This window comes from Schistocerca nitens, chromosome 8 (assembly GCF_023898315.1).
Source record: "Schistocerca nitens isolate TAMUIC-IGC-003100 chromosome 8, iqSchNite1.1, whole genome shotgun sequence".
NCBI lineage: Eukaryota > Metazoa > Arthropoda > Insecta > Orthoptera > Acrididae > Schistocerca > Schistocerca nitens.
The window spans coordinates 216,832,815-216,850,778 of record NC_064621.1 but is presented as its reverse complement, the minus strand read 5'-3'; the positions used below and the strand labels follow the sequence as shown (position 1 = coordinate 216,850,778).

The following is a 17,964-nucleotide window of genomic DNA, read 5'->3' as shown; positions in this document are numbered from 1 at the left end:
GTTATATTTATTAAAGGAACTGTACTCCTTGCAGTAGAAAATAGGATGTACTGCGTTTTTTCAAAGTTTAGAGCAAGCCCATTCACAGAAAACTAATCAAAAGACATTATTTGTATCATTTTCTGTTAGAGTTTCTTTTACTAGATTAATAATGATGCTTGTATCATCAGCAAACAGTGTCGCTCTAGCTTCTTGTTTCAGAAAAGAAAGGAGATCATTCACATATATAAAGAACAGAAGAGGTCCCATGATCGAAACCTGTGGAGCACCTAATGTAATTTCACCCCAGTTAGATGAAGTGGGAACTTCCTTAAAGCGCTTAAACCATATAAAGAAACTTTTTGCTTCCTATTCTGTTGATACAACTTAAACCACTCGGATGCTGTTCCATTTATACTGTAGAATTGTAATTTTTGTAACATAATGTGATTAGATTAGATTAGTACTTGTTCCATAGATCATGAATACGACACTTCATAATGATGTGGAACCCGTGTCAGGTTAATAAAAGATGTCTATACAAGATATTACAGTACACAAAATATTACAGTACACTTTTTTTTGTGGGGGCTGTGGAAATTACCCACTTACTATATCCAAAAATTCGTCTAATGAATAGAAGGAGATGCCATTAAGAAATTCTTTTAATTTCCTTCTAAATGCTATATGGCTCTTTTAATTTCCTTTAAATGCTATATGGCTATCTGTCAGACTTTTGATGCTATCAGGTAAGTGACCAAAGACTTGTGGCAGCATAATTTACCCCCTTCTGAGCCAAAGTTAGATTTAACCTTGAATAGTGAAGATCATCTTTTCTCCTATTGTTGTAGCCATGTACACTGCTATTACTTTTGAATTTGTTCGGATTGTTAATAACAAATTTCATAAGTGAATATATATATTGTGAGGCTACAATGAAGATCTCTAGCTCTTTAAATAAGTGTCTGCAGGATGTTCTTAGATGAGCTCCAGCAATTATTCTGATTACACACTTTTGTGCAATGAACACTCTTTTACTCTATGATGAGTTACCCCATAATATGATGCCATACGAATGCAGAGAATGAAAATAGGTGTGGTAAGCTAATTTACTCAGATGTATATCGACAAAATTTGCAATGACCCTAATAGCATAAGTAGCTGAACTCAAACGTTTCAGCAGATCTTCAGTGTGTTTTTTCCAGTTCAACCCTCATCAATGCATACACCTAGAAATTTTGAATATTCTACCTTAGCTACCGATTTCTGATCGAAGTCTATATTTATTAATGGTGTCACTCCATTTACTGTGTGGAACTGTATGTACTGTGTCTTGTCAAAGTTTAATGAGAACCCATTTGCAGAGAACCACTTAGGCCTAATGATTTTCTGAAAAACATCGTTTACAATTTCACCAGTTAATTTTTGTCTGTTGGGTGTGGTAGCTATACTTGTATCATCGGCAAAAAGTACCAGAATGGCAGAGGACCCACGACCGAACGAACCTTGCGGCACCCCATTCTTGATTGTTCCCCAGTCTATCACCAGCTTTTGCATATTGCGTGAACTGCTTATTTCAACTTTCTGCACTCTTCCAGTTAGGTATGATTTAAACCATTTGAGCGTTGTCCCATTCATACCACAGTACTTGAGCTGATCCAGAAGCATTCCATGAATTACACAATCAAAAGACTTTGAGAGATCACAAAAAATCTCAACCGGTGACTTCCGGTTACTCAAGAGCATTTAATATTTCATTAGTGGAAGTGTATATAGCATTTTCCGTTGAAAAACCTTTCTGGAAACCAAACTGACATTTTGTTAAAACTTTATTTTTACAAAGGTGTGAACACACACACACACACACACACACACACACACACACACACGTGTGCTTAGGACAAGTCACAGAAAATTCCTACTGGTGACATTTTACTATTTAAATACTCTATTACGTGGGCATTGAAATTCTGTATTGCTGTTTCAGTAGAACAGCATTTTTGAAATCCAAACTGTGACTTACTAAGAATCTCATTACTGTTGAGATGGCTAACTACTTGAGTACATTACTTGCTCGACTATTTTTTGAAAATGCTGTAAGCTAGGGTACTGGCTGGTAATTACTGACATCTGTGGTGTTCCCTTTTTTGGAGAGAGGTTCGACAATGGCATATTTTAATTTGTCTGGAAAAATACCCTGATTTAGTGCTGCATTACAGATGTGACTCAGAACATCAGCTGTAACTGCTCCACATTGTTTTAATATCTTGTAAAGAGATGTCATCTACTCCAACAGAACATTTAATTTTCAAAGATTTAGTGATCTTCCTTATTTCACAAGAGGTTGTTAGATGAAAATTAATCTGACAAGGATTTCCCAAAACTGACTCTTCCATGCACTGATTGGCTTTTTCTTTTGAACTATTCTCAACAATTTTTTCACCTACACTTAAGAAACTGTTGTTAAATACATTAGCTACTTGTATACTGTTGGTTAAGATTGTCTCATTCTTTTTAATAGCAATACTATCTACCCCAGTGATTACTTTTCCTGTCTCTCTTCTAATGACATTCCATACTGATTTGATTGTATTGGCCGAGTTATTAATCTCATCTCTAATATACATATTTTTCGATTTTCTGACAACTTTTCTCAGTAAGTTATCATTTTTATAGTGTAAAATTACTTCTGGGTCTTTACTAATTCTTGCTGTCTCATACAATTCTCTTTTTCTGTCTGAAGACACTTTAATACCTGCAGTAATACAAGGTTTCTTTGGAGACAGACTGGTGTTACATTTGTAACTTTTTTGGGGCAACAACGTTCAAAAAGGGATATAAATTTATCAAGAAATATGTTGTATTTATCATTCGCATTTGGCTAATGATATACATCTCTCCAATTAACATTTCTTTAACTTTCTCTGAAGTGCCCTATAGAAACCGGGTTGACCAGTCTTACTTACACTTTTACTTAATGGTTTCTGAACTGTACACCTTGCTAGGTTTTTTAAGTTAATCAATTGTGCATCGTGGTCTGATAATCTATTTATTACTGGGAAAGCATGTGTTAGTTTTAAATCCTCTTGCTGTACAAACACATTATCTGTTAGAGTGCTACTGTCTTGAGATATACTTGTAGGGAAGTTGATCACTAATTCTAAGTTATTAATAACTCTATGCTATGCAAAAATAGATATCCCTGGGCATGTCTGCACATTGTGTTGCCAGTGATTCACAACATGAACTGAGAAAGGGTCAGTATAATTTTGTGAAACACCTTATAGTTGCTTTTTGTGATGATGTGTAAAAGAGAGAATGGGGAATCAACAGCTCACTCTTCAGTCTGCAGACCTATGATGGCATGACCATAATCTGGCAACCACAATTTATCCCTTAATATGGTTCTACTGCATTTAGATGTGGTACACAAATTAAATATTTATTCTTAGCCCACTTTATTTAACAATAAACATTAATTTTATAACACTGAAACATTATTATTAATAATCTGCAATTTTGCCATCACCTTTAATGTGGCAACTATTAGTCCTAGAGCCAAAATGGACAGCAAATGAATGTAGTTTGATTTCGTAGTGGAAAAAATTTTCACTAAAGGCACAGATTTGAGTTATTCAAGAGAAACATAAAAAGTGACCTTTAAACGCACCCTCCACCCCTTCCCCTGCAAATCCCCACGCTCACAGTCCCAGTTAGGAATTTTAGGATGTTGTTCATGACTCCCTCCTACCACTGTGCAAAAATTTGTGACTACATGAATTTTTTCCCTGATTTTCCTTCATTATCTGGACTAATACATTTCGCCATTTAAAAATAGAAATAAACAAAGACAACATGGGAAACATTCATGTGGGAAAAATATATGTAGAAACAAAGATGATGTGACTTACCGAACGAAAGCGCTGGCACGTCGATAGACACACAAACAAACACAAACACACACACAAAATTCAAGCTTTCGCAACAAACTGTTGCCTCATCAGGAAAGAGGGGAAGGAGAGGGAAAGACGAAAGGATGTGGGTTTTAAGGGAGAGGGTAAGGAGTCATTCCAATCCCGGGAGCGGAAAGACTTACCTTAGGGGGAAAAAAGGACGGGTATACACTCGTGCACACACACACATATCCATCCACACATATACAGACACAAGCAGACATATTTAAAGACAAAGAGTTTATATATATAAAAAGAAACGAAAGCGTTGGCAGGTCGATAGACACAAAAACATACACACAAAATTCAAGCTTTTGCAACAAACTGTTGCCTCATCAGGAAAGAGGGACCTGCCAGCGTTTTCGTTTGGTAAGTCACATCATCTTTGTTTTTAGATATATTTTTCCCACGTGGAATGTTTCCCTCAATTTTTTATATATAAGTAATGAAAAAGATTAAAATGTGTCAAATCAATGCCTCCACTAAATACGAGTATGTATCTGCATTAAATCTGAGTGGAATTTCATTCTGCAATGATCATTTTCTGTTGTGATATGAATTTCAGAAAACTGTTCAGAGTGGAAAGCATGACTGACAATTACATACCTCCAATGTATCTACAAAAACATTACTGTGTCAGAAGAACACTATCATTTTATGATCCACTAGACCCATTTACTGTAAAAACTACCAGCTAATCTAAAATTCATAGAATTATACATGAAATAATTTAATAGCTGTTGAAATAAAATAGGAGGGGTATTTGGAAAGTACGGTCTGAATCGCCGTTGCTAATCGAATGACACGCGAGCAATAAAAGTCACATATGTACTGTCTCCTGGCTTGCATTACTCATCAAAAGATGCCATTTGCATTGGTATTGTCACAGTGTGTTGTTTAGAGTGTTATTTCAGAATGTTTAAAGCACCTGGTCAGCCCACTGTGAAGTACGGTCAGTGATTTGGTTTTTGATAGCAAAGAACACTGCAGAATGAATGGGCGACAGCTTTCAAGGACAGCTGGGAAAAAATCTATGAAGAATGGTGATTAGGCCGATCATCAGTGATCTCAGATCTGGTCAAAGCTGTTGACAAAAAGAATCATGAAGACTGGCAATTCACAACTTCAACTTTAGCACTGGAATTTCCGAATGTGGGTAGAACAACACTGCACAAAATTTGTCTCTGAAAAGTAGCAATGTCACAAACTGTGTGCACATTGGGTTCCCAGGCTGCTTACTGAAAAAACACAATATGGAAAGAATGGCTTGTGCGGTCAATTTTTTTGACCAGTATCATAAGGAAGGTGATCAATTTTTAGGGAAGACTGTCACAGTAGACAAGACGTAGGTTACTCACATGAGCTCCAGAGTCTACACGTCAGTCACTGGAACAGTGTCAGAGAACATAACAAATCAAAGACAAGGCCAAGAAGACAATCTAAACACACAATATAATGGCAACCATGTTTTGGGGCAGATATTGAGCCTTGTTAGTGAAATTTACACAGCAACATGCAACAATAAACACAGCCACTTACTGTGGTATCCTGAATCAACTTTGATGTGCAATACTAAATAAACATGATCTTCTGAGGTCTGGAGTTGTGTTGCTGTGTGACAATGACTAACCTCATTCTGCCATTCCCACCCAAATCTAATCAGATATTTTGGATGGGAACAGACTGTCCACCCACTGTACAGACCAGACTTGGCACTAAGCAATTTTCACTTGTTCGTCTATCTACAGCAGTTTCTCAGAGGCAAGTGCTTCACAACAGATGTCAATGGCAAAAGAAGCAGTTAACAACTGAGTATCCACACAGGCAGCAGATGTCTACGACACAGGGATACAAAAGCTTGCAGGACATTGTGACAAATGTTTAAACAAATATGGAAACTATGTATAAAACAGAGATGGTTTATGTTTTATAAGAAATAGGTCCTTACTTTCTGAATAACCCTCCTAAGGGAATTTCTGCTGAAATTAACTTTGTGGTGTTGTTTCTCAATCTTAATAGTGGTAGTGAAAGTGAAATGGAGATACCACAGATCCTTTGCAGTAGAAAAGACAGATAATAGGATAAAATAAAGGTAAAGCTGCCATAAGCCCGAAGGATCATTAGAACATTGCAGTACTTTAGTAGGTATGGTCCTTGTGGATGCATATGCCACTGTCTTCCTCCATCCTTTGAACTGAGTTACAAGACAGTTAGAAGGGCACCTACAGTTTAATGTTAGCCCAAAACCATGGCGCTGCTTGATCTTTTCACACTGACAAACACAGTGAAAGGTGACAGTAGTGATATGTGTCAGTAAAAAAAATCCTAGTACTGAATGGGGGTTGAAACCAAGAGTTTTGGAGCCTTAGTCTATCGCTTAAAACATTGAGACACAATAGACAAAAGGATATAGTTAAAAACACCTGCAATGTTGCTTGTGGTACACTAGATTCTTAGTATAATAGTTTAATGGTGGAATATTACAAGAAATGCAGCACAGTACCCAAGATAGGAGAATGTCACACAAATGTACACAACATAAAGCCATATGAAGGAATATGGGTTAGATATTAATCATCTGTAAATGATATGCTCATTGGAGATGGAGCACATGAGATTATTTTACACAAAAGTATGGTAAGAATCCTACCTTGGCTGTCTTGAAGATATCACTGATTCACATGTAGCAACTTATGTAAAATACAGATAGCTCAACAAGGGAATGGGGACTGGAATCTTACTCCTGCCACATAACAGTCCTGTGCTCAACAACTGCACCATCTCCACCAGCAAAAAGTTTACTAGAGCAATGTTACATTAAAATCCAAGGCTGAGAGGTCTAAAAGTGCAAATTTTGCCTATGAACATAATGGGACAAATCGTTGACAGTAGTTCAAGTCTTGATTGTCCATTACCAGGTGTTTTTATTACAGCTCTAGATGATGCAGGAACACAACAAATACTTAAATTTGCTGCATTACTTTGAAGCCACAATAGAAAATAGATGATTCATTTCTGATGTCAATAATTAGTTGATATGGGAACAAATGGAAAATTACAAAACAATGATGATGTACCGAGTTCACACTGCTGAAAGTAAGTAGGAATTTACAAACTGCATCCAAGACACATTTGAAATGTTAAGGTTTATGTGAAAATCCTTGACTCACCCAGTATATCTAGTGCTCTATCAAACCATGCAATATCGAACTACGGTTCTGATTAACATAACTTGTGTATTTATTGAACTCTTTTATAAAACAAAATGAAACATAAATGAAAAGTTAAAGTTTTTTTAATTTTGAATTAAAACATGAATTACTACTTACCCTTTTGCGACCAAGCTTCCGTTCCTTTCTGAGCTCTTTTTCTTCATCAGTGGTTGACTTATCACGGGTGCCTTTTTCTTTTGATTTTGAGCTCCTTTCTTTCTTTTCCGCTTTCTCCAGGGCCATCTGCTCGAGTAACAACTGCTGTTTCCGCTCTTCATGTTTTGAACTCTGTGGATACAGAAATGTGACCACAGGGTAGGGATGTTACTTGAAATGAAACATGGAAGCATTGGAAAGGCTAAGGAAAGAAACAGATATACAAAGCAAACACACACACACACACACACACACACACACACACACACACACACACACACACACAAAGAAAACCTTATGCAGCAAATGAGTGTGCCAACATTCACGAACATTCTAATAAATCAAATGTTGTCACTATTTTCCCTATTCTTACTAAATAGAGTATATGAAATAAATATTACTAGCCAAATACAAAATGAAGTAATATATCAAGCTGATAATCATTTAGTGAAATATTTGTGTCAGATGATGATGATGGAAGAGTATTTGATATTCAAGATCATAATCTTCAGCATCCACACTAAGGTACTTAGAAACAAGTATTATTATTTTTATTATTATTATTATACAACAAAACACATCCACACACACACACACACACACACACACACACACACAAAACGAAGTTATGTATTATGCTTGTTCTTCAAACTTACAGTAAAATAAGAATAGTTCAACAGAGAAATAATTCAAATACATTGTATGTCTGTGACTGGGTAACATGATGAAGCTGTGAAACATTCACCATACAAGACTGCAGCTCTCACTTTCTTAGTGTTGATCCTGTCATACTGTGTCTATTATAAAAGATTTGGGATATTTACTTTTATTTCTAGTTTTATGGCCAAATACCTTTCCCGTCACCACCATCGTCAGTTAACTAAAATGAGCAGTCATTAGCACCATTATCACTGTGAAAACTTTGTTGTGTGTGTTATTGTATTTTAAATGTTAGTGTATTTTCTGAGGCAGAGATTGTAGACCAGCCCAGCATTTGCCTAAACAAGGTTGGAAAACTGTATAAAAACAACACTCATGCTAACCAGTGTAGCAGACCAACTGTCATTAACTCACCATGTGGGTTTGTTCCATATCTGGCTCACCACCTAGTCTCACAAGCTAGCACACTGCATGTTAAGCTATATGAGCAGGTCACACACACAAGACAACACCAATATAATTTAATTTGAACATGCATTTAACTATTTAGCTATTTTGAAACTGATGTCCATTCAATATGGATAACTGTCTAGTGAACTAACTCATCCAAGAAATAGGAAGAAATTGATTATAAGCACAGCCTGAAACACAGCTGGTGGCATTGAGGAACACTAAATAAAAGAAATTACTACTATACACAGATGCATATGAAAAGAAGAAAGTTTAAAAACGGACCAACCCACAGAAAGATGATATAAATTAAGCAGTGCTATAAAAGAATGCATGCTACACAGTACAACACATACTTAGGTATGGAAATTGGTAGAGGTAGATTTTACAAATATTGTGCTACTGAAAGCTTCTACAACAAATTGTTTGCCCAGAGTATCCCTAAAGACAGTGATGTAGTAATAGAATTGTATCAATGCCACAGTTATGTATATAACTGTCCAAAAACCTACCCTTCTTAAATAGAACCCCATCATTAAATGATGGTGTATAACATACAGGGCTATTACAAATGATTGAAGTGATTTCATAAATTCACTGTAGCTCCATTCATTGCCATATGGTCAGGACACACTACAGATACGTAGAAAAACTCATAAAGTTTTGTTCGGCTGAAGCCGCACTTCAGGTTTCTGCCGCCAGAGCGCTCGAGAGCGCAGTGAGACAAAATGGCGACAGGAGTCGAGAAAGCGTATGTCGTGCTTGAAATGCACTCACATCAGTCAGTCATAACAGTGCAACGACACTTCAGGACGAAGTTCAACAAAGATCCACCAACTGCTAACTCCATTTGGCGATGGTATGTGCAGTTTAAAGCTTCTGGATGCCTCTGTAAGGGGAAATCAACGGGTCGGCCTGCAGTGAGCGAAGAAACGGTTGAACGCGTGCGGGCAAGTTTCACGCGTAGCCCGCGGAAGTCGACGAATAAAGCAAGCAGGGAGCTAAACGTACCACAGCCGACGGTTTGGAAAATCTTACGGAAAAGGCTAAAGCAGAAGCCTTAGCGTTTACAATTGCTACAAGCCCTGACACCCGATGACACAGTCAAATGCTTTGAATTTTCGGCGCGGTTGCAACAGCTCATGGAAGAGGATGCGTTCATTGCGAAACTTGTTTTCAGTGATGAAGCAACATTTTTTCTTAACGGTGAAGTGAACAGACACAATGTGCGAATCTGAACGTGGAGAATCCTCACGCATTCGTGCAGCACATTCGCAATTCACCAAAAGTTAACGTGTTTTGTGCAATCTCATGGTTTAAAGTTTACGGCCCCTTTTTCTTCTGCGAAAAAAACGTTACAGGACACGTGTATCTGGACAGGCTGGAAAATTGGCTCATGCCACAACTGGAGACCGACAGCGCCGACTTCATCTTTCAACAGGATGGTGCTCCACCGCATTTCCATCATGATGTTCGGCATTTCTTAAACAGGAGATGGATCGGTCGTGGTGGAGATCATGACCAGCAATTCATGTCATGGCCTCCACGCTCTCCCGACTTAACCCCATGCGATTTCTTTCTGTGGGGTTATGTGAAAGATTCAGTGTTTAAACCTCCTCTACCAAGAAACGAGCCAGAACTGCGAGCTCGCATCAACGATGCTTTTGAACTCATTGATGGGGACATGCTGCGCCGAGTGTGGGAGGAACTTGATTATCGGCTCGATCTCTGCTGAATCACTAAAGGGGCACATATCGAACATTTGTGAATGCCTAAAAAAACTTTTTGAGTTTTTGTATGTGTGTGCAAAGCATTGTGAAAATATCTCAAATAATAAAGTTATTGTAGAGCTGTGAAATCGCTTCAATCATTTGTAATAACCCTGTATATGAAGGAATAAAGTAAATAAATGACTTTTATCTACTGAGTGGCAAAAATATGATAAACTGCAAAAAATCTACATGAAATGGTAACTTAATGTATGGTCAACACCATTATTTGCAAGAATGATACTTTCACCACACATCCATAACTGATTAATGTATACAATCAGAGGCAAAAAGATTGCCCGGCCTGAATAATGTAGAGTCCAAGAACAGAGCATTGTGCGTGCCCCAAGTTCAGAAGTGCCAGTGTTCAGAACTCCAGCAGTCTGTGGAGTTTCAGATTGGTGTTTACATCATCAAATAGAAGCAATATAATAGTCGGATACAGTATATTTTGAGATTCATTGTAATTTAACTGATCCTATCATTTCTTTTGAAAATCATTATTCGAGCACTTAGGAACTATTAAAATATATGAACCCCACATCAGTACAATTACTATAAGGACGAGCGTTTCATATCTGTTTCAATGGCTGAGTGGATAGGCTGGCGATTTACGAATGTAAAGGATGAGCGTTCAAGTATCTTTCAAAAGATTCCATTTTATAATAATCTAATCTTTAAACAATCACACAAACGGTCATAGCAAAAATATTGAAAATGGATGTATTTATCTGTAATTACTTTGATCACCACCTGGTGTCTCTATAGTTTTCAGTAAGAGAAACTTATCAGCTGACTGGCAGACATCATATGTCTGCTTCAAAATGGCTGATGTGAGTTTTCGCTGCAAAATAATTCCTCTCTTTGAAAACAGTATTAGTGCATCTGAGGTTGAACATCATTATGGTGTTGATGCTTCCACAGCAAGGAGATGGATTAGATGCTTTAGAGATAACGATGAGGTAGTGACATGTCCAATACCTGGAAGACCAAGAGTCTCTACACAGAGACAAGATGAAGAAATCGTTGGGGCAGCCCAGAGTGTTCCTTTGTCATTCCTCCAGGACCTAAGGAGAGCTTCACATTTCCCAGGCTCATCGAGAACTGTTCTCAGAAGATTAATGGACCACAGAATGAGGTCCCATCGTGCTCTTATCAAAGAACTGTTGTCTGAAGAACAAGCCATAGACAGACTACCAATTGTGAGTTCCTCAGAAGATGTCGATTGGAGGAAAGTCATCTTCTCCAATGAGAGCACAATCGAGTTCAAGAGCAGAGGTTCTGCTTTTGTTTGCCGCACAGATAAGTAATGATATGGTGTATGCTTTGCGGCCATACGTGCTAGAAACACACACACAAGTGTGAAATATTTGGGATGTATATCTTACAGGGGAGCTGGCACTTTAGAACATGCTCAACTTAAGAAGACTCTGTAGGACAATTGGCCAGACCCTCCTCTGGGAACTGTGAGGGTCCTATGAGATTTAGTTCATCCTTCATGGGAGGGAACTGCTGTGGATGAGGATGGTTTCCATGAACTTGTCAATTCATGCCTGAAGGATCCAAGCTGTTCTTACTGCCAATGGCATGAGGAAAAAGTACTTAAGTTATATGTAGCCCATTCTTCATTTTTCTGTATAAGGACTACATAGTTATTAGGCCAACAATATTAATTTCAAAATACAAATCTACTTGCTATTATATTATTTCTATTTTTATGGGAGGTCTGATGAGTATCACTCTCCAAGGATATTATTTTTATTGTTATGGGAGGTCAGATAAACATTAAATTCCAAGGAAGATTATTTTCAGACATCAAATTCACAAATTATAATTAGTTATTTACTGAAGAGAAAATGGCTCTGAGCACTATGGGACTTAACATCTATGGTCCCCTAGAACTTAGATCTACTTAAATCTAACTAACCTAAGGACATCACACAACACCCAATCATCACGAGGCAGAGAAAATCCCTGACCCCGCCGGGAATCGAACCCGGGAACCCGGGCGTGGGAAGTACTGAAGAGAATAGCGGGGAAAACAACCCAGAAAAAATATAATTTAATTACAAAAAGTAAACAAAGCACAAAACATTAGCAATGTGATTAAAAAAAAAAAGCTGCAGTGACATTTGATTTGATACATACTACAGCTACCAGAACAGTAAGCTGACACACTAGCAAGGAGCTGCCAATCCCTTCTTTTTACTGTAATGGCTGAATAAGTCTGACACAGTTGAAGAACAAATATTAAACTGGAAACAACAGATACTGGAAGGCACATCCAATCACGTGTAAACTGCACACGAGGACTACAAAAAATATGCCAGTTGAATACGCCTAACATAGCTGAAGAATGAATATTAAATTGGAAACAACAGATACTGGAAGGCACATCCACTCGCTTGTGTAAACCATGCATGAGGACTCCGAAAAATATGCCAATCAGCTGAAACATTTTTCTTAGTTGAAAACTATACACACACCAGGTGGTGGCTGAAAAAATTATAAATAAATATATCCATTTTCAATATTTTTATTATGGCCATTTGTCCCTTTGTTTAAAGATTAGATTATTATAAAATGGAATCTTTTGAAAGAATGTGAAACCTAAAAAAAAACCTAAAACTGCACAATTTGTAGGGAAATAAGGTTTAAAATATCACCTGCACAGGTGTGTGTATATCAACTGACGCCAGTTAGATTCATACACTCATCCTTTATGTTCGCAAAACCGACAGCCTATCCACTCAAGTTATTGAAACAGGCCTGAAATGCTCCTTTTCACAGTAATTCTACTGATGTGGAGTTCTTATATTTTAACCGTTTCTACATGCTTGAATAATGATTTTCAAAAGAAATGATACGATGAGTTAAACTGCAATGAATCCCAACATATACTGTACCCTAACTATGACAGTGCTTCTATTTGGTGATGTACACACCATGCTGAAGCTCCACAGACTCCTAGAGTTGTGAACACTGCTGCTCCTGAACTTGGCATGCACAGAGCTCTGTTCTTGAATTCTACATTATTCAGTCCAGGCAATCTTTTTGCCTCTAATTGTATAACTGTTGGTAGCATTAATAGTTTCACAACGAACACAATGTTGAATTAAAATAGGTTGGTTCACTCATATTAATATATTTAATGTTAACTCACGTTATGATTTACCGAAAAATGTTTATTTTGTGACAATTAAATAACTAACAGTACCTATAAGGCAATGGCAAAGCATCTGTCATTACCATTAAAACAGACTAACCAAGTTTATTAATGTTGCCTTTTCTTAAATTAATTCTGTATGGATTGCTTTTAATTTTTCCATCTGTGATATTAAAAGATCAATGAGAGTTCTGTAAGACATAGGAGGTCGCATGATGTATTAAAAACTTCATTTAAGCCTCGGAGAAATTAAGCTCTCACACTCATGATATTTTACAAACATTTTTGTCATGAGCAATTTGTTTTATAAACATATGGTGAAGTAGGTCAAGGAAAAAAATGAATTAGACATTTTTGTGGAAACATGAGCACAAGCATGAAATATAACAACTTTTCTTTTAAAGTAAAACTGTCATCAACCGTAATACACTACAGAGATTTGTAAGGCATGGTGTGATTGGAAGCGGTGGGGCTTGCTTTCCTCAGGCATTTGAATTAATTTACCCAGTGAGTTATAGGTGGAATTGAAAGTTTAATGTGGACTCTGTACAACAGTGCAGCTTGGCATGACTCTTAACGGATTACTGTTAGAATGAAAGAAGTGATAATTGACAGGAAAAAATTCTATGCATGGCTGAGGATTGGACCCCCAAACCCTTTGGATTTCATGCCTGACACGCAGCCACTAAGCTTTCATCTTATAGAGGTCTATCTCCTGAAAACATTAGTCATGGAAATAATTACACCAGTTACTCCTGGCAACTTTAGCACAGATGCAACTAGATTGGTCATGCACACTTTAGTTTGAACTATTATGATGTGGTAACTGTGTAAATACAGCAAATACTGACAAATTACTAGTTTTGGACCAACAGTCCAAATATAATTTTTAAGTTAATCTGCTGTGTGTGTCATATATCAACACAGAGTGATCCATTGATAACTAAACAACTACATTGTCAATAAATTTATGACACAATTGAAATGAAAGGAGAACAAATTAAAAGAGTAAAATAGGTTTATCTAATTTAGGCTGATGCATAATTAGCAATTCTTCTATACTCATTCTAAAATTTTTAAGACAACTACTTCCATTCACCATAAAATATATAAGGAATAAAAGCTGAACAAGAAACATGTGTACACGAGTTATGTCTCTCACACTTACAAGCACATTACAATATGGTGCCTAAAAGACATTGCAACATGGAAGTGCTAAAGCACAAGTAAGAAAAGGAAATGTTTGGGGGTGGGGAGTAGGGGGAGGAGGATGAGAAAAATAAATTGCATTACATTTAAATAACTGCCTCACTTATGACTTTATTACCAATTAATTTGTAACATTGCAGCCTCTTCAAATGAAAGTTTTTCATATGGAGCTGAATTAGCACAATCAAAGACCTGAAACCTGCAACAATACTCTACAGCGGAGACTCAATTAACTGGACTAAATGTTGTCATAAGTAATTCGCATAATCGAAAATCCAGGTATCTGAATGTATGAACAAAATAGATTTTTGTATTACTAACTCTAGAAAGATAACCCACATTGTCCACTTACAGTTATCTTTCAGGTATGTTGTCATTTGGTTATCATTCTAGGATTATTACATAACGTTAGGTGTTTATTCAAAACGAAATTTAACTTATTAAAATCAACAAAATTCAACAATTATTAAGAGATTACACACACATTTTTGTGCATGCATACAAATTTTCTTAATATTATTTGAATACTTCAACCTTAATCATGAAGTACCTATCAAGTCACATAGGACAGTCACTGTAGTTTAATTTTGTTTAAATTACTGGATAACTGTCATCAGATGTGAAAAATTTCTCTCTCCACTGCTGCTACATCACAAATTAATTTTAACCATAGTAAACTATCGGAGTTAAATTCTGTTTGTTTTTCGAATCATTTGAAAGCTGGGCTTGAAATGCTTCTGCATGAGATGGTCCTGCAACATTTTCTGCATCTACGTTTACTTCTGTTTCCTGTTGTTTGTTTCCCAGCAATATGTGTGCAACAATTTTGATGATCTAAAAACTTTAAGCATTACTGTCACAAGTGAACCACTCTTCAATATCACCAGCATCAAATTCCTTTCATATTTATGTGTCTGTCATTGATTTATTTATATCCTCCAAAGCAGAATCATCTATACTTGTTATTGACTTTTCATGCTCCCGTTTCAGTATTCTGCTCCAAGCTTTGTTCAGAGTCTTCTCTTCCACCAAATCCCACACATCTATAACCATGTAACAACACTCCTTTAAATTCATTTGCTTGAAAAATAGCAAAACGACTTCTGCATTACCTTTATAAACAGATAACAATCTACATAACAGTTATTTTCTATAAAATCATTTTAATGTTTCACTAACATTTTGATCCACTGGTTGCAAGGATGAGTTGGTGCAATATCCGATAAAGTATGACTTTTCCTTGTTTACTGATTTTTGTTTCGAATTTTTTTTTACTTCAGGGATAAAAATGCTGTCATACCAATCAATGAATATTTTGATGTTCATCCACATGCTTTCTTCCTTTTTATAAATTATGGGAACCCTGATATTTTTTGAAGCATTTGGGGTTTTTGGATTTTACGATGAGGAACAAATGTATTTTGTGTGGCCCAGTAGCACCTGCATAAACTAATATTGTTACTTGTTCTTTATTAGTTTTGTATCCAGAAGCTGAACTCTATCGCCGCGAAGCTAAATACAAGGGTGTTCAATTAGTAACACAACACTTTTTCCGTAAGCAGGTTGCTTTTATTCAAGAGTCCAGTATATCATATTAATCCCCATTCTTTTGGCTACAAAACCCTGTTTTCCAACACAATCTGCATTCAATGCAATGACACGGAACTGGGAGGGCCTGTATGCCTGCATGGTACCGTTCTACTGGGTGGTGTTAAAGCCAATGTCTTTCTGCATCAATAAACTCCCCATCATCCATGTACTGCTTCCCAATCACCCATGTACTGCTTCCCACAGAATGCATCCTTCATTGGTGCAAACAGACGTAAGTCGGAAGGTATGAGATCTGGGGCGCAGAGTGGATGAGGTAGAACAGTTCAATGAAGTTTTTGTGAGCTCCTCTCAGGTGCTCAGACTTGTGTGAAGCATTGCTTTGTCACGGAGAAGTAGACGTTAGTTTGTATATTTGCGACAATGAACACACTGAAGTTGTTTATTCAGTTTCCTGAATGTAGTACAATACACTTCAGAGTTGTCTATTGCACCACGAGGGAGGACATGAAATAGAATAATTCATTCAGAGTGCCAGAAGACCTTGCCATGAGAGTGAGGTTTTGAATTTTTCTGTAGGAGGAGAAGTGGTGAACACATGTCTCATCACCTCTGACGATGTCTGACAAAATATTGTCACAATCATTCTCGTAACATGCAAGCAGTTCAGCACAGATGGTGCTTTGTCCCTCTTTATGGTCTCCTGTTAGATAGCGACAAACGTAGCAGGCACTCACATTTGAGTACCCAAACTGGTAGACGAGTGAGTCAGCACTACGAAGAGAGACATCCAGTCGAGCAGTGAGGTGTCCGATTGAGATATATCGATCACCTCGAATGAGAGTGTCCATATGTTTCAACATTGCAGGAGTCTCAGCTGACTGTGTCCGAGCAGCACACAGGAGGTCAGACAGGTATGTGCGAGCTTGATGCAATGACAACAAGACACCTTGCCAAATAACTCCCTATGCATTTGTTCACTGCCAGGTCTCTGTAGACACTGCAAGCACCTATGAATAACTGTAATTCTCTGGTTTACGCCACAAAAAACTCAATGACAGTTCTGTGCTTGGATTGCACATTCTTTAAAGACGCAATTTTGAAAGCTACGTATAGTGCCACTACCTATCAGAACTCAATGAAACTATAGGCACTGAAAAGGTAACATCCCACAATGTCCCACAACATATTCCACATTTTTTCGATCAAAATTGGCTGAGAGGGAAAAAAAGGAAAGAAAAAAGTCTTGCACTATTTGGTGAACACCCCTCGTATATTTACGGCAAGGATTTCCAATTTATGCCAGTTTCATCAGCACTGCAAACAAATACTATGTCATAGTCATTTTCTTCCATTTCTTTTTTAAAGTCAACTGTAAAAGAATTTGCTGTATCTACATCAGCTGACAGTTTTTTCACCTCATATTTATAATTCATGAATTCCACAACGAGATTTAAATCTGTTCAACCACCTGTTACTTGCCACAAATGAATCACCACCACCTATATTTTTACTTACCTGTAATGCATTTTCACAGAGCAAAGGACCTGACACTCGTCGTTTTTGTAAAAAAACAATACAAAGCTTCTTCTAATTGTTCTGGTTTCTTCATTGTTTTTCAACATTTACTCTTGTCTTCCCCATTTAGTTTGCAGGTGCACTTCAAAACTGAATCAGTATTCATCTTAATATTGCTTATTATAGAAATACCTGCAGCACACTTATCAGCTAACTTACAGCCAGTTTCTCCTTTTTTGATCAACCAATAACGTTCACTTTAACTGATAACACCACTCTCTGGCACTTGGACATATTCACGCACAGATGTGACATGGCTCAGCGGCATAGCAATTAGCAACTGC

At 37.1% G+C, this 17,964-nt stretch overlaps 1 protein-coding gene across 2 annotated transcripts in view; it reads right to left on the bottom strand.

The window, feature by feature from the left end:
- LOC126198525 (THO complex subunit 2) overlaps window positions 1-17,964 on the bottom strand; it is a 304,001-nt gene that overhangs the window by 19,531 nt on the left and 266,506 nt on the right. For both annotated transcript variants that reach the window (XM_049934917.1, XM_049934916.1), the window contains exon 28: window positions 7,262-7,432. In XM_049934917.1, the coding sequence (XP_049790874.1) occupies window positions 7,262-7,432 (171 nt within the window). The remainder of the gene's footprint in view (window positions 1-7,261; window positions 7,433-17,964) is intronic.